Here is a 25,239-nt window from a genome sequence, read left to right as displayed (position 1 = left end):
CACCCAATCTAACCGTCCAATCTCCATCATCCTCCGTCAAAGTCAAAACCAAGGAGTCTGGCATTCCATCAGACCAAGAAGATCGAATGGGGGTGATTTTTTTATTTGAATTTGATGATTAGAGGGCCCACATATGTTGGGACCCATCTTGATGTATGTGATTGTAAGCTTGAAGGGCCCATGGTGGGGGTCCCTCCCATTTTCACCGATCTCTCTCTCTCTCTCTCTCTCTCTCTCTCTCTCTCTCTCTTCCTCCTCTCTTTTTTTCCTTGTGCAATGGTCCACCTTGATGGATGGTGTTAATTGAGGGACCCACCAAACGTGTGTGTTAAATCCACACCATCCAGCACCCTGGGACGGTGCTGGACCCATTGTGATGCATGTAGATCCACACCGTCCAGCAGCCTATGGACGGTGCTGGACCCATAGTGATGTATATCCATGTCGTCCATTGTATGGACGTGGGGCCCATGTATGTGTTGTATCCAAGCAGTCCAGCTGTCTGGACGTAGCTCCACCTGATGCATGTATTTATCCACGCCGTCCACTTGCGTGGACCCCACCTGATGAACTCGTTCATCTAGATCATCTAACGATGGAGCCTGGACGAGGGAAAATCATAAATATCAGCTTCACCTGGGGCTGGTGTGGACCCACCTCAATGAATGGATTTTTGCCATTGGCCGTCTATCTACTGTTGTTGATGTCAGCAGGGTATGGTCTTGAGGTATGTGTTATATCCATACCAGCCATCCATTTTATCTGGTGTGTGGGACCCACCCACACGTGTTGCACGTGTGGGGTGGGGCCCACCTTGGATGCATATATTCTATATCAATGTTGTCCGTTTAGTTCAGCACCAGGACGTGGGACCCCAGTAGCAGACAGCTGCTGAATTGACGTCAGTAAGTTTTGTGGGTCCTACCTTGGTTGTATGTATTGTATATCCACCGCCCATCCATTTCACGTGGTCCACCTCTACTGGATTTGATCCACACCATCCATCCAGATGGTGGGCCACCACGTGAACCCATTTGGGAATCGGATTGGCTAGTATACCTCACACCAGCAGCTTGCTGCTACTGTACCATGTCAGCAAGTGGTGTGGGACCACCTCAATGTATGTGTTTCATCCCTGCTGAGGGACCCACGTGAGATGTAAGTGTTTTATCCCAGCCGTCCATCTGTTTTGGACGATGGGACACTGCAGTGATGTATCGGTTTTGATCCACACCATTCTGTCCGGCGTGGATAGTGGGCCCCATCATAATGCATGCGTTGTATATTCACGCCATCTGTCCAGCTGGGGCCCTGATGTATATATTCTAGCCACGCCATCCATCTGTATGTGGGACCGTCCATGATGTAAGTGTTTCATCCACACCGTCCCATCCATGTGTTGGACGTGGACCCTATACACGTGGTCCACCTTGTTGTATGATTTAATCCACACCGTCCATCAGGTTGGGACGGTGGGGACTCCACCATGATATGTGTTATATCCTAACCATCTAGATCATATAGGGCCTCCCTCGATGTATGTTTTATCCACATTGTCCGTGGGACGTGTGACCCACCTGATGTATGCATTTTATATCCACACCGACCATATGGTGGGGCCCATTTGCAGCATGTGCAGGGCCCACCTATTGTACATTGGTGCGGCCCATTGATGTAGCCCACTTGATGTATATGAGGCCCTTTGGTGCGGCTCATTGATACAGCCCACTTGATGTATACGAGGCCCATTGGTGCAGCTCATTGTGATATATGTTAGGCCCATGTCATGTTGCCCATTGTGATATATTTTCGGCCCATATAATGAGGCCCAATGAGATGTATTTCTGGCCCACATGATGAGGCCCATATGATGTATGTGTGGCCCATGGGATGTGGCCCATTGTGATGTATTAGTGGCCCATTTGGTGAGGCCCATTGTGATGTATATTAGGCCCATTAGATGAGGCTCATTGAGATGTATTTGAGGCCCAAGTAAGAGGCCCATTATGATGTATTTGAGGCCCATATATCAGGCCTCAATGTGATGTATATGCGGCCCATTTAATAAGGCCCATTATGATGTTTATGTGGCCTATGAGTGAGGCTTGTCGTGATGTGTATTAGGCCCTTGGGAGAGGCCCATGGTGATGTATATTAGGCCATTGTATGAGGCCATGAGCCCACTATACGTTTAGCTCTATGTGGGCCACTCCTTGGGAGCAATGTTGGTTAAATGTCCACATTGATGGGCGATGATGGTTAAATGTCCACATTGTGACATTTTCTTAGGCCCTTTGTTAGGTCGATTACCGATTCTGATTGTTAAGGCTGATTGTCGAGGCCGATTCTGATTGTCGAGGCTGATTCCGATTGTTAAGGCCGATTGTCGAGGCCGATTCTGATTGTTAAGACTGATTATCGAGGCCAATTCCGATTGTCGAGGCCGATTCTGATTGTCAAGGCCAATTATCGAGACCATTTCAATTGTCGAGGCTGATTACCGAGGCCGATTATCGGTGCCAGTTATCAATACTGATTATGAGTATGTGACAGCATAGCATTATGATACATGCCCATATGCATCATCTGCATGTTTGTTATGAGATGTGGTTGGCCATTGCATATGCCATAAGGCAAGTTATTTATGGGACTCCCTGATAGGCAGAGTTGCCCCACACGAGCGCGCGGTATGCCCAGGATTGATGCATGGATGGACTGTTTAACTCATGCATCTCTTATTTGGGATATGACTACTGTACGCCCTAACGTCATCAGGGCCGTAGCCTCCACGGGTATATCGTGGATGGCCAGATGGGACACCGGAAATATGTTCTAACATATGGTCGTCATAGATGTCCTTGGGTGAAAATCCCTAAATCTTTGCAGCTAGGAGATGCTCTAATATCTAGACCGAGTGGATTACAAGAGCGCCCGAGTGCCGAATACCAGTAGGCAACATCTCTCACTATATCGTAGTCGGTTGGAAGGGGGTGTGGCCTTATCCGCCCAATTCGTAATGAAAAAAACTAGGCTGAGTTTGACTAGCTCATAAATGGGTCCACTATCGACGTGCCGGGTAGGTATTGGCTGACTACTGGCCAGGTGGATAGTGAGGTCTCTTCCACTCACCTGGTTGCGCGCAATGGGGCGGTAATCTGGTTTGGAGTGTATTAGACCCCGGTGATGATTTCAGAGATGTACAGTACTGATACATGGACTTATTGAGTAGGAGTTGCATACTCATTCATTCATTCATTCATTCACTAACCACTCGGGCTGGTGGTGCGCAACTATACCTTCGCAATGGCAAGGATTTCGGTTGGGGCGCGCGACTAACTTGAGGTCAGGGGTTTACCACATTGAGTCTGGCTATCCAAATTTAGGTATGAGACTAGTTTAGATAGAAATCCCTTGTGATGGACCCCATAGCCTGCGATACTACGTACTATCATCCTGACTTCACTCAAGCTTAGTCATTTCATTCGCACCGCATATTATATTGCATTTGTAACATTTGACATTTTGGGTTACTATGTTTCTACATTTAAATAGCCCAGATGATCCGGATGGTATTCGTGAACTCATCAGGAATTGTATATTTCATTGCATCCTCGGCATCTGATATTTGGCTCTTTATGACTCCTCATTTGCATAGTTGATTTGTATTGCGTATTCTGATATTGTATGACTCATGGACTTGTTGGTATTTTCGCTTACTTTGATATCGTATGATTTATGGCATTGTATTGCATACTTGGCACTTACCTTGTGCATACACTTACACCACCCTCTAAGCTTTCTATAAGCTTATGCACGATAGATGCGTGTAGGTGGCGTTAGGTTGCAGCAGCGTTGAGTATGGAGTATGCAGTGGTTTTTTGGAGCTTTGATTTCGATAGTTTATATTAGTGGATATGTGGTGATGATGTTGCCTTTGTGATTTGAGTAAACTTGTGGTTATGCTTCTTACGAGATAAATGTACGTTGAAAAATCCTCCTTGTAGGATCACAGGATTAGAATCTAGCGTATAAGCGACAGGAGCTGAGAATGGGGTACTATGGAGGCTGTCGGCACTGGATTTGGTGATCAAAAATTTTGTGAGCCCGATTTCCGAATTTGGGGTGTGACAATCAATGTGCCTGGTTGATGCAAAATGTGTCACAGATACGTTCCTAGCATGGTTAGGCCAAAAGAAGGTGGACCGTAAATTGACTGTAACTTTTGATCTGAGCATCATTACGGGGCGCATAACCTAGCAATCGTTACTGAAACGGGCCATCCGAGGTGAATCAACTGATGATGTGGGTCGTATCTTTCCATTTCGTCAGAAAACGCGCACTTTCAGTTCAAAAATGAATTTTAAGAAAAAATTTACTATTTTTATTATTTTCAAGTTTTTTTTATTTTTCTATTTTTAGAGTTTTAGATTTTTCTTCCTCTTTAGAAATAACTTGTAATTGTGCTAGGACTCTTCTAGCATAAGTTTATTTGGAATTTTTATTTTTAAAAATTAGGCTTTATAAGAGTTTTATTAGAACCATGATTTTTATTAGAATTAGAATGTTATTATTTTTAGTAATTACAAATTTTGGTTTATTTTTTTCTTTACTAATGGTGTAAGGAGACATATTAGACAATCATTAATCAAATTATGAATTTTATAGAATTTATTTTATATTTTCCTTGCTTTTTCCTCGTGAATTCGAGAAGTGTCTGTGAGGAGTCCAGAGAAGCTACGTGGATTTAAAGTAGTGATCCTTAGGGGGTATTTGGCGCATGGTATTGGGAAGGATTAGGTGGGATGGGGTTAAAAAAAAACATAATTATTACATACGGCAGGGATTGTCCCCTGTTACCATGGGATAAGCTTAATTCCATGCTATGTTTGTAATATGGTGGTACATTGAATAGATATACCCACCACCATTTGAAACTATTGCGAATAACACATGTGTTAAATCCAAACCATTCATCTGTTTTGTAACTTCATTTTATGGCATGGGCCTAAAAATGAGGTAGATCCAAAACTTATGTGGCCCCAAAGAAGTTTTCAACAGTAGGTATTCAATCCTTGCTGCTTTTTATGGTGGGGTCCACTTGAGCTTTAGATCTACCTGATTTTTTGGCCCATGCCCTAAGATGATCTCGAAAAATGGGTGGACGGTGTGGATATAGCCCACACATCATGGTGGGACCTACACAACTTGCTAACATTTAGTGGAATTGGCACGAGACCCAATGCAATTCTATCTAATCTAATTCCAAGCTTTTCCATTCTTCCCCAACATTTAGTAGATTTCGCACGGGACCAAATGCAATTTCATCCCACCTAATCCCACCTCATACCATGCGCCAAATGCCCCCTTAAGGAAGATGGTGATGGACCTCATCACATTCATCCCTGTGTCATTGGCCCTATTCAAAATTCTGACTTTGCGCTAGCTGGATACATTGACACCCCACTAGGATACTAAAAAGAGGTGGATCAAAGGCTATAAACCATATCATAGTAGGCAGTGTGAGAATGACCCAACCATTGAAACTTTCCTATGGCCCACCTTGATCATCTAGCCTGCTCACAAGGTCGCATGTACCTGGATGAAGGCTAACTTAAATATCAACTTAATCCAAAACTTTTGTTTACCCTAATAGGTTTTTCGCATCACATTGCCTCATTTTTAGACTCTCATTTAAAATGATCTATCAAAATAAATGAACGGAAACAGTTTGGCTACTACCCCTACCACTAGCCCGTGGTTGGTGGTCGGAGCTCTATGGGCCCATCATGATGTATATGTTTCATCCATTCTATTCATCTATTTTTACATATCATTTTAGGGCTTGATCCCAAAAATTAGAGGGATATAAATCTCAGGTGGACCACACCACAGGAAAACAATAGTGATTGGATATCCACCATTAAAATCCTCCTAAGGCCCCCTGTGCTTTTTATTTGACATCCAATCTGTTGATTAGGTCATACATGCCTAGATGAAGGGAAAAAAACAAAGATCAGATTGATCCAAAACTTTTATGGCCCCCGAAAAGTTTTTAATGGTCGATGCTCATTCAACACCGTTTCTTATAATGTGGTCTATTTGAGATTTGGATATATCTCATTTTTGGTCTAATACCCTAAAATTACCTAGAAAAATAGATGGACGGCATGGATGAAACACATACATCATGGTGGGGCCCACCACTAGCCATTGGCTAGTGGCAGGGGGAGTAGCCATTTTCAGATACAACACCTATATAATGGTGGGACCCATGGTCCCCTTAACAAGGAAGCGGATTGGCTGGTGTACCACACACCAACTATATATATAGATGGTGTATTGACGTCACCAAGTTCCGTGAGTCCCTGGATCTTTACTCTTGCTCGGTTGGCAGACTCCCAGTAGTTCCAACACCTAGTCAAGGGTTTTGAGTATTATAGGTAAAGCTGGGCATCGGACCAAGTCGGATTGGAATGGGTCCAACTCGATTCGGTCCAAAATGTAGCTCGGCTGATCCGAACCCAATCCAATCCGAGTCCGGGTCTGGGACATAGAACTCAAACCGATCCGACACACGGTCGGCCTGACCCGAACTGAGTCCGACTCAGTCAGGGAAACCGAGTCAGATTGGGTTGGGTACTATTCGGATTGACTTTTTTAATGGTGAAAATCATTATCCTCGCTGCTATTTTCGGTGTAGTCCATTTGAGCTTTAGATATGATTTGTTTTTTTTTTTTCCAAATGCTCTAAAATGATCACAAAAAATGGATAAATGGTATGGATATAATAAATATTTCATTGTCGGGCCATGTAACGTTAATCTCATTTGAGCAGAAACGGATTGGCTACTCACCCTACCACCAGCCACGTGGCTGGTGGTCGATGCTCTGTGGGAGCCACCATGATGTGTGTTTTTAATCCATTCCGTTCATCCATTTTTAAAGATCATTTTAGCGCTTGACCCAAAATATGAGAGGGATATAAATCTAAGGTGGACCACACCATAGGAAAACAAAAGTGATTGGATATCCACAATTAAAATCCTCCTAAGCCCGAATGTACTGTTTATTTGAAATCCAATCTGTTGATTAGGTCATAAAAGTCCAGATGAATGGAAAAAATAAAGATTAGATTGATCCAAAACTTTTATGGCCCCCAAAAGTTTTTTAATGGTCAACGCTCATTTGACACTGTTTCCTGTAATGTATTCCACTTGAGATTTTGATATACCTCATTTTTTGTCTCACACCATAAAATAACATGGAAAAATAGATGGACGACATGGATGAAACACATACATCATGTTGGGGCCCACATACCATCGACCACTCCATTCCCCATTTGAGCCGTTCGTACAACTCAGAGTTCGAGGCGCTACAGCTGCATTGACATGTTGTACACGGCGTGCAGCTGTAACGTGTCGTGCACGAAAGTGGCTATTACTGCATCGACGTTAGTAAGTTCTGTGGGTCTGATCATGGGGCATGTGTTATATCCAAACTGTCCATCCATTTGGCGAGCTCATTTTAAGGCTTAAGACAAAAAATAAGGTAGATTTAACTATCAAGTGGACCACACTGAAAAAAGCAGTGGGGATTGAACGTCTACCATTGAAAACCTTTTTTGGGTCACAGCCTCACAGAAGTTTTAGATCAATTTGAAATTTGTTTTGCATCTTAATTCAGGTCTTTGTGACCTTATGAACAGATTGGATGGAGAATAAACCTTATGGTGAGCCCTACGAATTGTTTAATGGTGAAAATCATTATCTCCGCTGCAATTTGTGTTGTGGTCTAGATGATCTTTGGATAGGATTCATTTTTTGGATAATGTTCTAAAAGGATCTCTAAAAATAGATGAACGGTGTAGATATAATAAATACATCACTATGGGGCCCATATAACTTTCATCTCCTTTGAACCATTCGTACAACTCGGAGCTCGAGGGAGTGTCAGTGCTCGTCTTCACATGACATGTAGCTAAGCTACGCCTGCATCAGCTATCCTATAGCAGTTATATAACTGTGTATGGTGCACCAGCAAATCCACTATTTATTATACTAAGTAAACTCTGTTGGGGCCCATCGTGAATGCATGTGGTTTATCCACGCCGTCCATTCGTTTTTCCGGATCATTTCAGTGGTTGAACCCAAAATTGATGCATATCCAAAGCTCGAGTGGACCATACCACTGGAAAAAGTAGAATTATTGATAAGAACAACTCTGGATCGGGTCTGATCGGATTAGGCCGGATCCATTTGGATCGGGTTTTCGGATCGGATCGGTCCGGATTGACCCCAACCCGATCTTAATTTGAAAAAATGTCGGATCTGAATGGACCTACCCGATCCGCATCGATCCAAGCCGTCGGTTCGGTTCGGAACGGGTTGGATCGGGTCTGATCGGGTCGGATCCACCGGATCAGGTCAGATATGCCCAGCTCTAATTATAGGTGGTGAAATTCCACTATGGCATGAGTGTTCGGGGGTGTGTGTGCTTGTGTAAAAAAAAAGAAAAGAAAGTTATGTGGGTCCCATCATGGGTATGTCTAATATCCAAACTGTCTATCCATTTTACGAGCTCATTAGAAGGCTTGAGACAAAAATTAAGATAGATCTAACGATGAAGTGGACCACACTGAAAAAAGCAGTAGGGGATTGAACGTCTGCCATTGAAACCCTTTTGGGGTTCACTGAAGTTTTGGATCAATATGAAATTTGTTTTTCCTTTTCATCTAGGTCTTTTTGACCTTATGAACAGATTGGATGGAAAATAAACGTTATGGTAGGCCCTATGAAAATTTTAATGGTGAAAATTATTATCTCCGCTGTTGCTATTTGTGGTGTGGTCCACATGATATTTGGATATGATTCATTTTTTGGATAGTACTCTAAAATGATCTCTAAAAATGGATGAACGGTGTGGATATAATAAATACATCGTTGTGGGGCCATGTAACTTTTATCTCCTTTGAACCGTTCATACAACTCGGAACTCGAGGACCGTTAGCGCTTTTCTTCGCACGACACATATCTACACTAGCGGATGCGTGGTACACCTGTGGTCGGTGCTCCGTGGGACCCACCATGATGTATGTGTTTCATTCATGCCGTCCATCTATTTTTACGGACCATTTTATGATATGAGACCAAAAATGAGGTATATCCCAATCTTAAGTGGACCACATTACATGAAACAGTGTTGAATGAGCGTCGACCATTAAAAAACATTTTGTGGCCATAAAAGTTTCGTATCAAGATGATTTTTGTTTTTTCCCTTTATCTGGGCCTGTATGACCTAATCAAAATAGTAGATGTCAAATAAACAGTACAGTGGGCCTTATGAGGATTTTAATGATGGATATCCAACCACTATTGTTTTCATGTGGTGTGGTCCACCTGAGATTTATATACCTCTCATTTTTGGCACAAGCCATAAAATGATCTGTAAAAATGGATGAATGGAATGGATGAAACACATACATCATGGTGGGGCCCATAAGCACCGACCACCAGCCCCGGGTTGGTGTCGGGGGGAGTAGCCAATCCGTTTCCCGTCGAGACGCGGATTGGCTACTCCCCCTTACATAGAGCTGGGCAAAACAGACCCGATCCGGTGGATCCGACCCGATCAGACCCGATCCGACCCGATCATAACTGAACCGACGGTCTGGATCGATGCGGATCAGGTAGCCTCATCCAGATCCGAAACTTTTCGGGTCAAGTTCGGATTGGCCCTGATCCGACCCCAGCCAAAAACCGATCCATTCACATCAATTTTGGGTTCAACCACTAAAATGATCTGCAAAAACGAATGGACGGCGTGGATAAATCACATGAATTCAAGGTGGGCCCCAACAAAATTTGCTGTGTACATTAGCAAAAGGATTTGCCAGTGTACCATACATAGCAGCTATGTAGCTGGCTTGCGCTAGCATAGTACGTGTCGTGCCAAGATGGTGCTCCTCGAGCTGCGAGTTGTACGAACGGTTCAAAGGAGATCAAAGTTATATGGCCCCATAGTGATGTATATATTATATCTACACTGTTCATACATATTTACAGATTAATTTACAACATTATCCAAAAAAATGGATCATATCCAAAGATCACCTGGACCACACCACAAATAACAACCGAGAATGGTTTTCACCTCTAAACAATTTGTAGGGCCCACCATAACGTTTATTTTCCATCTAATTTGTTCATAAGGTCACAAAGACCTTAATTAAGAGGAAAAATAAATTTGAAATCATCCAAAACTTTCATCAGACCGTGACCCCAAAAAGGGATTCAATGATAGATATTCATTCTTCACTGCCTTTTCCAATGTGGCCCACTTAATAGTTAGATCTATCTTATTTTTCATCTCAAGCCTTAAAACATGCTCGCCAAATTGATGGACGGTTTTGATATAACACATGCACCATGATATAACACATGCACCATCATCAAACCCACCATCAAACATGCTCGCCAATGGATGGACTTGACGCTGACGCCGTTCATAGCTATTTTACAGCTGCAACTTTTAATGCCTCGACCCTCGAGCTCTGAGTTGTACGAACGGCTCCAATGAGTTCAAGATGGCCCCCACATTGTTGTATTTATTATATCCATACCGTTTATCTATTTTTCATGTTCATTTTAGAGCATTTGCTTAAAAAATGAATCATATCTAAAGCTCAAATGGACCATACCAAAAATAGCCACGAGGATAATGATTTTCACCGTTAAAAAAATTTGATCACGATCGACTCGGTTCGGCAGTTCGGGTCAGACCAAACTTGCATAGGATCTGTTCGATTCCAATGGCCTGGACTCGGTGCCTGATCTGATCGGGTTCGGATCCGTCCACGTGGATTTCGGACCTGATCGGGTTGGACCGAATCCGGTCCGACTCGGTTCGATGCCCAGCTCTACCATTACACGAGCCAATGGCTGGTGGTCGGTGTTCCATGGGACCCACCATGATGTATGTGTTTCATCCATGCCGTCCATCTATTTTTACGGATCATTTTAAGGTATGAGACCAAAAATGAGGTATATCCCAATCTTAAGTGGACCACATGACATGAAACAGTGTTGAATGAGCGTTGACCATTAAAAAATATTTTGTGGCCATAAAAGTTTCGGATCAAGATGATTTTTGTTTTTTCCCTTCATATGGGCCTGTATGACCTAATCAAAATATTGGATGTCAAATAAACAGTACAGTGGGCCTTAGGAGGATTTTAACGATGGATATCCAACCACTATTGTTTTCATGTGGTGTGGTCCACATGATCAAGCCATAAAATGATCTGTAAAAATGGATGAACGGAATGGATGAAACACATACATCATGGCGGGGCCCACAGAGCACCGACCACCAGCCCCGGGGCTGGTGTCAGGGGGAGTAGCCAATCCGTTTCCATCCGCGTCCGTCCGTCTCTAGCTAGGTTCTGGTGAGGTGAGTACCCAATCCGCGCCGTAACGCTACGACGCTACGCTCCGCCGCTGGTCGAACAACCCGCCGAGTCTCGAGTCGACCCGACTGTGAGCGTCCGAGTCGGAACGTCCAGTTCCATGTATAAATACAACATATCCCTTTACCAATCCCGCCTTGCGGTGTTTTTGGGCTTCAAAAAAACCTTCCGCTGCAACAGCTCTCTGGCGCCTGAGAAACACATCCCTGTAAGCTTACTTGCATGCTCTGCTTTCAGACTTATTGGAATGGGCCCGATTTTTCACTGATCCAGAACGTTCTTCTGTTGGGACCCACCATCAATAGACCATATCCATTTTTTTCTTGGATTCTTTCTCTGTTCCCCTCCTCGACAACCTAGTTGCAGGACACATGCAGTACCGCTGCGATTGTCCTATCAACAAGATTTCCGAGGTGCGGCCCAACAGGCCAATGATGTGGAGTATGGGCTACTGAACCATGTGCCCCACTTGTTCATATTGAAAAGTAATCGTTTTTGCTGTTTTCCCCCTTTCTTTGTTCTCTCATTTCTTCTAATTTATTTTTCATATCAAATGATGTCATTTTTCAAGGATACGATTTAGGTGAAATTCGCGATGCTTCTCCGGTGCATGTCCTCCTCATGGTGCAGCGGCCGGAGTTGTCATGACCCCGCACTCTGTTCCAATTCCCATGCTCCGGCTTTCGTTAGACGAAAATGTGAGTTGGGGTTTTCCGCTGCACCTGTTGGAAGAAAGGGCGGTGACAGAATATCATCATTCCGGCAGAAAAATCACATTTTTTGCTCTTCTGGACCATCTGATGGCTGTGATGACAGGTACTGGTTAGTTACGATTTAATTGCATTTAAAAAAAAATTCTTTTTGAAATTATACTAAAAATGTAGAAACGGGAATGTGTGGAATTATCTAAACTATATTATGAGTTACTATGATACATACATATCTGTTACACAGTTCTCAATTGATAATGTCATGGTATGCTACTTTGTGCATATTGATGGAAAATGGATGATTGATTTGTTTTCTTACTTTTTCTGATTCATTTGTAAATTTTCAGTTATTATTATTATTATTATTTATAAAGAAAATAAAAAATTCTTATGATTTGCGATAGAATCTGGAATTCGATACAATTCAGCCTCTATTACGATTTGTGATATGATAACGATTATGAAAACATTGATTTTAGGTAGTGTTTGGGCGTACCACTGAGTTGTTGTTGGTGGGCTTCCCAAGTGCCCGGTGAATGAAACTGCTACCTGCATAAAGCAGTTGGCAGTTAATTTTGTCCCAAATCTCGATCAAGATAGTAATGAAAAGAACCCATCCTTATTGAAACATTGATTGATGCTAGTGCATCTTGTCTGCCTGGGTAACCACAAAGATGCAATCCTCAATGAATCTCTCTCACCACATTTATCTTGGCATCTCTACCTTTTAGGCAAAAGACTAAATTCCATTTCTTTCAGGATGTTTGGTATTAATCACAAAATTTGGTTCTTGTTGAATCCCGTCGATGAACTATTATACTCACAAGCATGATACCTGATTCTTTGTTAACTGTTTTCCTTATTTGTGGGAGTGGTATAGAGATGAAGTTATCTTGTTCGTTTTGATTGTTTCTAAGTAGCATCTACTTTTCTGTACTATATATATAGGAATGCATGACATCTACTTTTATGTATGTAGAATGGATGGTGTATCAATCCATGGACTGTCTGAGAAAGTTGTGGGTGTCTTGGGAGGAGGACAACTGGGTCGTATGCTTTGTCAGGCAGCTTCACAGATGGCCATCAAAATCACGATCTTGGATCCCCTTGAAAACTGCCCAGCAAGTGCACTATCATTTCACCACATGGTTGGAAGCTTTGATGACAGTGATATGGTTCAGGAATTTGCAAAGAGGTGAGGGCGTCTGAAGATTGGAGCTGAATATGTTATCTCCGAGTTGCTCTATATGCCTCTTTTATGCCTACATACAGTCAATTTATGTACTTTGACAGCTGATTTTTTCTTTTGGTATTTAGATGTGGAGTATTGACTGTTGAAATTGAGCATGTTGATGTCGCCACACTGGAGAAACTCGAGCGGCAAGGAATAGATTGTCAACCCAACGCTTCTACAATTCGGATAATCCAAGCAAGTCTTCATTACTGAAAGAGTTAATCTTTGAATTCAGTTCTGAGTGTAGCATTTGTGCTATTGTTAGAAACTAGGCAAAAAACTAGAATAACACAGAGATGGTCATCAAGTGAAAACTATTCAATATATCGCTTTTGTTTTGTAGCAAAAGAAATAAAATCGTAAAAGCATGTTGTCTAAAGTCATATTTACAACATGTCCCCTAAGAAGTCAATTGGTTGGCTGGTACACTTGTTAAGGAAGGGGCTTTTTAATCCTGATGGTGTTTGTTCTTCTCCTCTGTGCTTGATGGATAGTGATCACTCTTGGGGATTTTAATTAGTAATCCGAAACTCTTGATTTTCATAATTTTTTCTCTCAAAAATTTAAAAAAAAAAGAAAAAGGAAAAAAGAAAAAAGAAAAAAGAGGAGTAAAATAGGTTCGGAAAAACACCAAAATTTTACTCCAAATGTTGGATGTAACTGTTATTTATCTCTTCTTAGGTTTTTGACTTTATGGGCATGCATGTGGAACTAGTCTTGTAAAAGAATACGTCACAGTGCTGTGTATGCATGTAAAACTAGTGCATATGCATGCTAAGGGTAGTTTAATAGTTGTATATATAGGCTTCAATATCATACTCTATGTAATCTATTTATTTGTACAAGTATCCTCTTTGCCGCCTCCATGAAAGCCTTTCCCTTTACTTGCAAAGAATTTCCTGTTCCACTTGGTTTGGAGAAACATCAAGGAATTTGACCTGTATCATTACAAAGAACACCATATGATGCAGGACAAGTAACCACTTGCTCTAAAAGCTCGAACTGGTAGAGTATGGCGAATTAATCCCTTTATCTCATAGCCCAGGCCCCACATCTCACAGGTTAGGACTTTGGCCGAAACCCCCTCATGGACCCCAAATCACATGGGCCGCCTACCTTGAGTGTGTCCCCGCATCCAACGAGCTACCCCACTCGAGCTCGGTGTGAAAATGCCCTTGCATTAATCACCCCCGACGAGGAGTCTCGAACACGAGACCTCCCGCTCTGATACCAATTTGATGCAGGACGGTTAACCACTTGCTCTAAAAGCTCGAACTGTTAGAGTGTGGCGAATTAATCTCTTTATCTCATAGCCTAGGCTGATCTCATGGGTTAGGACCTTGGCTGAACCCCCCTCGTGGGCCCCAAATCACATGGGCCGCACACGTCGAGTGTGTCCCCGCATCCCACGGGCTACCCCACTCGAGCCCGGTGTGAAATGCGCATTAATCACTTCTGGTGAGGAGTCTCGAACACGAGACCTCCCCCGTGTGCCCCAAATCACATTGGTCACACACCTCGAGTGTGTCCCCGCATCTCACGGGCTACCCCACTCGAGCCCGGTGTGAAAATGCCCCTGTATTAATCACCCCCAGTGAGGAGTTTCGAACACGAGACCTCCCACTCTGATACTAATTTGATGTAGGACAATTAACCACTTGCTTTAAAAGCTCGAACTGTTAGAGTATGATGAATTAATCCATTTATCTCATAGCCCAGGCCTCACATCTCATGGGTTAGAACCTCGACCGAACCCCCATCGTGGGGCCCAAATCACATGGGCCGCCCACCTCGAGTGTGTCCCCACATCCCATGGGCTACCCCACTCGAGCCTGGTGTGAAATGCGTATTAATCACCCCCGGTGAGGAGTCTCGAACACGAGACCTCCCCCGTATGCCCCAAATCACATGCGTCATCCACCCTGAGTGTGTCCCCGCATCCCACGGGCTACCCCACTCGAGCCCGGTGTAAAAATGCCCCTGCATTACCGTAGATATCAGAATGCTTTAGGTTGCCTATGTATGAGATGTCAAAATTCAGCTTATGCCAACCACTAGGTGGGGACTTCTGTCCAGGATTCACCTTGGCTCACCTGATTTCGGCATGAGTCACAAGTAGCCAATGAAGTACACAGATGGAAATCACCGCACCTGTACCGTATTTGTTATATTCTCTTATTATATGGATGGAAGTATTGTTATGACATGTTTCGAAAAGTCAAGAGAAACTGAGAAAGATAAGGAAAAAAGGAAAAAGAGATCCTAAATATGGGATAAAAATAAAAGTAAAATAGGGTCTCAAAGTTGCTTACAAAAAGGGCATTGATACTGTCTGATAAATACACCCTTCATTCCTACCTATGACATTGCTATTGTATTGCCAACAGTAGAAAGCGTGGATTCATTTTTTCTATCACGGTGGGCGTAAATGGCGGATTCCAAAAGGGATGTAATTGATGCTTTTAATATATATGATTCCACACACAAACACATGATGGCTGTTAAACCTAATGCAGTTGGTCAATATCTCACAAGTGTGTGGGATTTGAGACCATCTGGTGGAATAAAAGAACCTCTGGCATGAAAATAAGTCTGTTTCACTTCTCAGGTGGGCCCATAGTGTACAAAGCAAATGGATGGCTGGAAATGCAGTGCGTCTACCATAGAGTATGCATTGAGACCCCAAGTCCCGAACTGATGCACAACATGTGTATATGGATATGAACTAATATTATGCGTACATGTAGAAGCTAATCGATCTGTTTTATAAAGTTAGGTACATGCATATATAATAATACATGTGTTCATGTGATGCCGTAGAAAATGATAGAGGTTATTTTGCTGAGTTTCATTCCTATCGACTTGTACTTCCACATGATGGGACTTGAGGAGGAAAATTTAACCTTTATACAGGCCTTTTTGCAAGTTATGAAAAAGCAATAAAGCCTTATTTCCATGGTTTGCTGATGATTTTAAGCTTCAATTTTGAACATGTATGCTGGGGTTGCGCATGTATTGCGTTCATGTGTTGACTCATAGCCAGTGAGACTCTAAGTAACACTGTTACAGTACAACAATTATTATCTAGCTTGTTAACTCTCATTTGTAAGCTTCCACACATTCTTCTTTTCTCTCTCTCCTATTTTAAATCTACATCATGTATGATCGAAGTATCAAAAAATGGTCACGTAACGGCTGTACAGCCATTACGTAATGTTAATGGTGGGACCTGTTACGTAATACAGGCTTGTAATGTCCAATTTACAAAAAAAAGGGGTCTGTAATGGCCGTAAGGGCTGATACTGGCATGTATTGGGTGATATAGGGCTGATATATTTTTCCCTTAAAAAAAAATCTTACTGTTACAGGGCCAGAACAGCTGTTACGGCCGGTATCATAATAGTCATATGGCCTGCTGTTACGCCGGCCATTACTGTTACTGAATACCATGTGTATGACAATATCTTTGTTTAGTTTTGTCTTCTCTAAACTTCTTATCTCCAGACTTCACTTGTAGCCTTCTTTTTACTCTGTTCAAAAGTTATCCATTGAGTTGCTTATCCAAATTAAAAAAGTTATTCATTGGTGTTCTGCTTTGTTCCTTAATTACAGGACAAATATCTTCAGAAGGTTCACTTTTCCAAGCATGCAATTCCAATTCCAGATTTTATGGAGGTTAGAATTTAGAAGTTGTGCTTGCTGATTTTCTTAAAACTTGAAAAATTGTGATTAGAAGGGTTTTAATTTTTGCAAATCTGGTTAAGACAGATAAATAATCTTGAAAGTGCATTAAAGGCAGGGGATTTGTTTGGTTATCCCCTGATGATAAAAAGCAAAAGGCTAGCTTATGATGGGCGTGGGAATGCTGTTGCTCACAAGGAGGAGGAGCTTTCTTCTGCCGTTTCTGGTAATAAGACATAACACAATGCCAAGTGCAAATCAGCTAATATTATCATATTAATTCCATGTATTCGAGGCTACAACATCATTATTTTTAGGCATCACCTTATTTGACATGGGTTCAAAACTTGAATTATCAGCCATGTAATACTCTTAGGCCATGTTTGATACATGCATTCTATGGAAAAAGAAGAGGAAAGGTAATAATTATGTAATGATTTCATGAGAAATATTGAAATTTGAAACATGGATTCCATTTTTACAGGTTTTGTTTGGCTAACTAATGTCAATCTCATATTCGTGAGACAATGGTCACCTAGTTTCTTATGCCAAAGAATCCAAACTATGGGAAAGTTTAATGATTGCTATGCAAAATTCGTCCTTTTATTTGCAATCCAAACATCTCAAACTGTTGCATAAATGGAAAACATTTTCCATTTCCATTCATTTCCATGAAACTGGTGATATCTAAACATGCCCTTAAGGGCTTGTTTATATTGTGGGTAAACTAGGGCAATGTAAGGGGAAGCAAATTGTGACATAAGAGGACGGTAAACTGACATCAATGGTAGGGCAAACCCTTTGTACTTGTTTGTTTTCTTAAGAGAAATCTTGGAAAATGCTCTTCCTTTGCATTTGAAAGTGTTTGGGTTGCAATTCCACAAACCTCTTTCCCCTACAAATTTTGTCATTTAAATTTGATTTTTTCCCCTTCCAAGTTTTTTCTCTCTTGTTGAGGCGGGAAAGGTAAAAGAAAACATTTTGCCGTGGCATCTTGCACTTCCCAAGCAAGTGCAAATGTTTTGTTGACGTAAACTGAATGCTTCCCCTAGTTTACTACCAATTGAAACAGGCCCTCAATTATCTATTTTGTTGACTAGTTGTGTTCATGCATGATTGAATCTTCATGCTCCTATCCTTGTTTGACACTCTACTTCTCTTGTGGATTTGCTTGGCTTGACTTAAATTTACAAAATTCTCACTGGCAAATCAAAAGGCCACCATTTGGTGCTTGTTTGAAATATTGGCTAAAATTATCAAAACATTAAAATGTACTTTTTTCTCTGAAATAGAGAAGCATGGGAGTAAAAAATGTGGTTTATGTGGGAAATCATGGGTTTCATATTAAAAAAAAAAATGAATATGAAGAAGTATAGGAACTTGTTCTCTTTCTCTTTTACATGGTTTTCATTAGTGCAGAGATTTATTATTATTTTTTTTTTAAGTTTCATATTTGAATAGGGAAAAGAGCACCAAATAACAAACAATGTTTTAAATATTGATGATATTGGCTGATATATCCCACGATAAATCTTGTATCCATCCTGTGTGATACGAAACGCACGGGTAGTGCCAATATATCCCACATGTTTGATCTTGTGAACATTTTCAATTTCTAATCCATTTTTTTAAAAAAAAAATGTTAAATCAGTGTCAAATGGTCATAAATCCATCGGTTCTTCATGTTTTGCATAAAAAATCATCGAGTTGGACTTGAAACTTTGATTTCGATATCCATTGGTTCGTCATTTTTGCCATGTTTTTTTTTCAAAAATTTCCTTTAACCAGCTGTCAATTGAGACTAATTTCGAAGTATTCAGGAGTGTTTGATGAAATGATTATCACGTACACTCTAATTTTGAAATTTAAGTGTAGGTGGTCCAAATTGGAAAAATTTAGAGAAAATTCGATATTTCCCCAATTTCTCCCAAATTGTTTGTAATTTTGCACTCCAAACATGAAGTCATGCATGTATGAGGGCTAATCTATTGATTTGTTAAGTTCTTGTCAATTTTTAGAAAATAAAAATACTTAAAAAAAATCAAAAATTAATGCAAATTATTAAAATATTAATTTTTCTCAAAATTTTCTTTCAACCAGCTATCAATTGAAACTAATTTTGAAGTGTTTGATGAAATGATCATCACATGCACTCTAAATGTTATGCATTCAATTTGAATATAGTTGCATTAGTTTAGTCAGACAACACATAACTTAGGACCCTATACAAAGGAAACCTATTATGTGCACTTATTTTTTGAGATGTTATGATTTAAAAGTGTATACTATTGTCTTTTTAAACAATCCCTAAAGTTTCATTGAAAAATATAACCATTTCCCAATGTTTTCCTATGTTTCCTAAAAGGTATGATAAATTACCCGATATAAACGATATATCCCATGCGATAGCCTTTATGTATTTGTATCCCAAGGATGCGATACAATATATCCCGTGCGATAACCAATACGTATCTGTGTCCATGTTCTTGATCACTTTTCTTCCAACTATGCCATATACATGTTCTGCCTTGGATTTTTTCTTCCTTCACTTCTCACCCGTTACTATGCGAACTTGTTCTCATAGGGTAATGCTGTCATAATACTCATTTATTCCCTTGATAATATGAGGTACAATGTCTCTCTCTCTCTCTCATCACAAATAAAAGACCTTTCGGCAATGAGCAGCCATGTCCTTCCCTTGTTTCAGGCCACTTCACCAGTAAAATATGTTTTATACATCACCGATACAGTTATTTGATGCTAACCATTTCCCTTCAACTGTACATGTGAAGTTAGTTTATAGTCTTTCCTGAGCCTGAACACCTTCATGTTCTAGTCTTGGAGATGGTACTCATTTAGTATGGTCTGTTTAAGATGGTAAGTGGAGCTATTACTTCAATGTCTGGTGGATCTGGACATTGGCAATTTGTTTGCTAGTCCTTTAGATTAGCCATGTATCCTTTAGCCAAAGGGCAGATTATGTCAAGTAGCTTGGGTGCTAGAGGGTGTTGATCCGCTTGATACACTGCTGTTGCAGTTGATCAAGGTGTCCCGTATCGGTATCGGTTGGCGTAACGGTGACCTCCAAAACCGATACGGATACGGGGGCGTAACGGTGATACGGGGGCGTAACGGCCCGTAACGGTGCAATTTTTTTTTTTTGTCAAAAAAATATGAAAAAATATGGATTAAATCCGGAATATTCTAAGCATTCCAAATATGCATTCATTTATAAATTGGAACATGTTTATGGTGGTGTAACGGTCCACTCTTTGGTGAGAAGTTGTATCGGACTGTCTGATGAATTTATGAACCAGATAACCTGAATTTGACTACAAAATTCATATATTTAATTTTCTAACTATCTACTATCAATGATAGATATATTAGAATGAATGTAATATGAAAATATCTTACATTTAGGTGTTTGCAATTATTTTTGAGGGCCAAAATTCATGCGTAAATAGAAAAAATATATATATAAAATGGCACCCCAAATATGTAAAATGCACATTAACATGTTCTACTATGATTAACACATCATATGACATCATTAAAACAGCCAAAGAATCCTTAAAAAATGATTTTTAGAATTTTCAAACAAATGTCCGAAATAAATGCGTAAATAGAAAAAAATATAAAAAAAATAAAATGGCACCCCAAATATGTAAAATGCACATTAACATGTTCTACTATGATTAACACATCATATGACATCATTAAAACAGCAAAAGAATCATTAAAAAATGATTTTTCGAATTTTCAAAAAAAGGGCCGAAATAAATGCGTAAATAGAAAAAAATATAAAAAAATATATAAAATGGCACCCCAAATCTGTAAAATGCATATTAACATGTTCTACTATGATTAACACATCATATGGCATCATTAAAACAGCAAAAGAATCATTAAAAATGATTTTTCGAATTTTCAAAAAAAGGGACAAAATAAATGCGTAAATAGAAAAAAAATATAAAATATATATAAAATGGCACCCCAAATCTGTAAAATGAACATTAAAATGTTCTACTATGATTAACACATCATATGAATTAATTAAAACAGCAAAAGAATCATTAAAAAATGATTTTTCGAATTTTCAAAAAAAGGGCCAAAATAAATGCGTAAATAGAAAAAAATATTAAAAAAATATAAAATGGCACCCCAAATCTGTAAAATGCACATTAACATGTTCTACTATGATTAACACATCAAATGGCATGATTAAAACAGCAAAACAACCATTAAAATTTGATTTTTTGAATTTAAAAAAAAGGGGCCAAAATTCATGCGTAAATAGAAAAAAATAATAAAAATTTATTAAATGGCACCCCAAATCTGTAAAATGTACATTAACATGTTCTACTATGATTAACACATCATATGACATGATTAAAACAGCAAAACATATTAAAAAAAGTATAAATACCTATTTTTGACGAATTTCTGAAAAATGGCCCACCGAGCTTTGATTCAAAAAAATCTGTGATATAATGTGTTTTTATCTCAAATACCTAGCTAAGGTTGGTCGAAATTAGTAGTAGAAGGAGTGAAAAACAGTTTGGAAGCAAGAGGTTTCAAAAAAACAGCAAAAAATGAGCTAAAAATGAAAAAAAAAAAAAGTTACCGTTACGGCCGTTACACCCCGTAACGGGCCCGTATCGGCCGATACGGGTACAAAAAATCGTATCGGCCGATACGGCCCCGAAACGGGTAACGGTTCGCACCGTTACCGTTACGTATCGGCCGATACGGCCGATACGTAACCGATTTGGCACACCCTGCAGTTGATGGACCCTTAGTGAGTCATTAAGTTTTCAAAAAAGATTCCAATTTCATGTTCACATGAACATGAAATGTAAATTCCTTGGTTCATTTTCCCCCTTCTATATGACATTTGTTAGGGTTAGTGAGGTACATCCAGCAAGGGCTTTTGGAGTGGCCAGGGCTCTAGGTGATGCCTGGAGACTCTGGGAACACTTTGATGGGGACATCACGCGCACGCACGCCGCCCCCTACGCATGTACACATGAAGGAGGGCCCCACCGTCGATCTGGATCGATGACAATGTCCAGGGAGGGCCCCCATGCTAGAAGACGGAATTTTTGTTCAAAAAAATGGGCCCCATAATCAAGAAAAGCCCATCATGGGATCTCATGATCATGGCCTGCTAGTCGGATTGATTTCATATTTTAGGTTTTGCTTATTGTTATTATTTAGAACATCGTGAACGCTTTAGATTTCTTTGTTTGGTTTTTATTTTAGTTTACTTCATCGCCAAGTAATAGGTTGCGCACATGGTGCGAGTTTTGGGGTATAGGGTTTTCCTATAAATAGGCACCTCTTGTAGTTCTTTTCATTGATTGAAGTTAATAAAAAAATTTCTGCTTTATTTTTCTGCTCTCTTCGTGAGTTGTGGAAGAATTCAAAAGTGGGTGCGAAGCCCTCCCTTTTCGAAGGGCTAACTACCGTGGTGCGAAGCCACATCGATCCCAATTCACCCCCATCTTCCATCATCTTTTTTTTTTTCCATCTTCCCCCACTGTCCGTACTTCGAATTTATCCTTTTGTTGCATTAGATTTCTTCATTACAGCAGGTTTCCAGATTTCGGCCCGCAGGCGAGTTGAAACTTCGGTGGAACACCACGCACAAACCGTACATCGGATCGAGCTGAGATTTGGGGGATTTGGAGTCTATCCCTGGCCGACCAGGGCCAAGGTGACCTTTTTCTGAATAGTGGGCCCCACACATGTGCGGCTGGGATCACACGCACGTCCGTCTGGGCCATTGTTGCTGTCCACACGCGGGATCATCTTTTGGCTCAGGTTTTTATCATTTTTTATCCTCTCATAGCCGTTTTTCATGAATCCTAACCCTAGATTACATGATCCCTAATTGATTTGCCCCTTTTTATCACTTTAGGGTTCTTTGAATTGAAATTAGGGAATCCCTTGGATTAGGGACTGATTTTTATGCATGAGTAGTTGATTTTATTTCCCTTTGACATCGTTTGGTTTATAATTTTTATTGGTCCAGTCCTAGCTTATGTCGGCTTGGACCCGCATAGATTCCCCTTTTTAATTGAATGTTTGGATTTTTATGTGGGAGGTGGAATTTGTGTGATTGTTTCTGAATTGGTAGGATCTAAGCCTGAAATCTTGCATATCATATTTAATTTTCCATGTCCTGCATCACACTTCTTTATATATTTTAATGTATTGATTACCATTGTATAGTGCCTCATCTAATTTATCTTCTGTTCGTTCACCTACCTTGTTATTTGTTTTATAGCCGTTTGTCATGTTTTATAACATAACAACATCAAGTTGCAGCATGTTGATTACCCCTTGCAATTTTATTGTTAATTTCTCCTCATGCAGTGCTAGGAGGATACAAGCGAGGCTTATACGTTGAAAGGTGGGCACCATTTGTGAAGGTTAGTCTTTCATGAGCATTTCTTTTCCAAAGATGTGAAGGATACTGTAATCTCGAAGTCCATTACCTTTTACATGAGGTGTGCTCTCGTGGTATTTTTCTGTAGCGATATTGGCTTAGCAAATTACTACCTGAATGGCATTTGAGATATCAGAGTACCTGGGTGAGCTCTGAAGAGTTGTTGATGTTGTATGTGGCATTCGCTGGGAAATTTAAACTTACATTCACTGTCTAGAATATTCGGTCTACATGAGTCCACTAAGGATTTCCCTTAGTGCAAGGGAAAAACAACCCTCTCACTAATCGCCCGACCCTTAAAGACGAGGTCGGACAATTAATCAATTCAACTACATGGTTTATTAAGGACTTCCTTTAGTGCAAGGGAAAAATACTCCTCACCAGTCATCCGACCCTTAAAGAAGAGGTTAGACCACTAATTAATAACATTACTTGGATTGCATAATCTACAAACGAGGATCTCTTAGTGCAAAGGAAAACAATCCTCCTAAGTAAACTGCTCGGCCCTTTATGACAGGGTCATTGCAACTAGTCCATCTGTCCTACAAAGGCAGAATTCCCTTAATGAAAGGAAGAGCTCAAGAGCTTGCCCCAACGCTCCTACTCGACCAATACGTTCGGCCTACCACTATGACCAACGAACGGCCAACCGACCCGCTAAATCTACTTAGAATTCCGTACACAACAATCGCTACATAAAGCTCTCTTTTCATTAATATAAAAGGAGTGTACATATGCAGGAGGAATAAAAAAAGAGGTTAAAGAGGCTTGCTTAAAGTCCCGTTGAGGTCGGCTGCTCAGTTTCAGTAGGAATTGGGTCCTCGGCTTCCGGTGGGATCAGTCCTCATTGGGGCTGCCCTCAAGGGGGTTCAGGTTTAGCTCGGGGTATAACCCCTTAACATCCTTGAAGCACTTCTTGTAACCGAGGTTGTAGAGAAGGTCCTTCTCCTCTGCCCGTTCCTTGGAGGCTTTGACCTCCTCCACCGCCGATGCCCGAGCTGCCGGGATAGACACCTCGGCTTCCGTCAGTTTGCTTCAAAACTAACCTTCGCCTCAGCCAAATCGGCCTTCCACCTAGCAGCCTTCTCCTGGGCTTCCTTCAGAAGCGAACATATTGCTTCCAAATCGGCCTCTGCTTGGGCCTCTTTCTGTCGAGCTTCTTCCTCCGCCCACACTTACTTCTTTCGGGCCTCTTCCGCTTGAGCTTCCATTTGGATCTTCAGAGCTGCAAGCTCCTCCCCAGACTCCTTCAAAGCAGATCGGAGCCGCTCGGCCTCGACGGTCTTCGCTACAAGACTCGCCTTTGCCTCCTCACACTTCTTCCCGACGAGTATCATTTCGCGACGAGCAGACAAGAAAACAGGGGCAAGCTAAAAAGAAACTCACGCTAGAGAAAAAATCTAAGTATAAAAGACAACTAATATGGAACAAGGGAAACGTCCTACCTTGTAGAAGAGGGCGGCCACTTGGCCCACAACAGTGACCTGGTGCATCTCCATCGCCTCAGTAAACTCGGCATTGGGAACATGCCGAGCTATCTACGGAAGGAGGCCCTTTGTCATGATGGACACGGACTTCAGAACCCCCTGGGGCTCGCCCTCTTGGCGATCAACTGAATTGCTCGCATGAGCTTGGGCTATGGGGGGCTAAGCCTCAGGGATAGGCTCTACCTGAACCTCAGTGGGTTGGGCTT

The 25,239-nt window shown here is 41.0% G+C and overlaps 1 protein-coding gene across 5 annotated transcripts in view; it reads left to right on the top strand.

Moving 5' to 3' along the window:
- Window positions 1–11,524: 11,524 nt before the first annotated feature.
- LOC131251449 (phosphoribosylaminoimidazole carboxylase, chloroplastic-like) overlaps window positions 11,525–25,239 on the top strand; it is a 97,627-nt gene continuing 83,912 nt past the window's right edge. For all 5 annotated transcript variants that reach the window (XM_058252145.1, XM_058252144.1, XM_058252146.1 and 2 more), the window contains exons 1-7: window positions 11,525–11,675; window positions 12,039–12,283; window positions 13,157–13,372; window positions 13,495–13,606; window positions 17,024–17,086; window positions 17,180–17,318; window positions 23,474–23,529. In XM_058252145.1, the coding sequence (XP_058108128.1) occupies window positions 12,063–12,283; window positions 13,157–13,372; window positions 13,495–13,606; window positions 17,024–17,086; window positions 17,180–17,318; window positions 23,474–23,529 (807 nt within the window). In that variant the 5' untranslated portion in view covers window positions 11,525–11,675; window positions 12,039–12,062. The remainder of the gene's footprint in view (window positions 11,676–12,038; window positions 12,284–13,156; window positions 13,373–13,494; window positions 13,607–17,023; window positions 17,087–17,179; window positions 17,319–23,473; window positions 23,530–25,239) is intronic.

The sequence above is a fragment of the Magnolia sinica genome, chromosome 7 (genome assembly GCF_029962835.1).
Source record: "Magnolia sinica isolate HGM2019 chromosome 7, MsV1, whole genome shotgun sequence".
Classification (NCBI taxonomy): Eukaryota; Viridiplantae; Streptophyta; class Magnoliopsida; order Magnoliales; family Magnoliaceae; genus Magnolia; species Magnolia sinica.
Note: the sequence above shows the minus strand (reverse complement) of the source record. Positions and strands in the feature narration are given on the sequence as shown.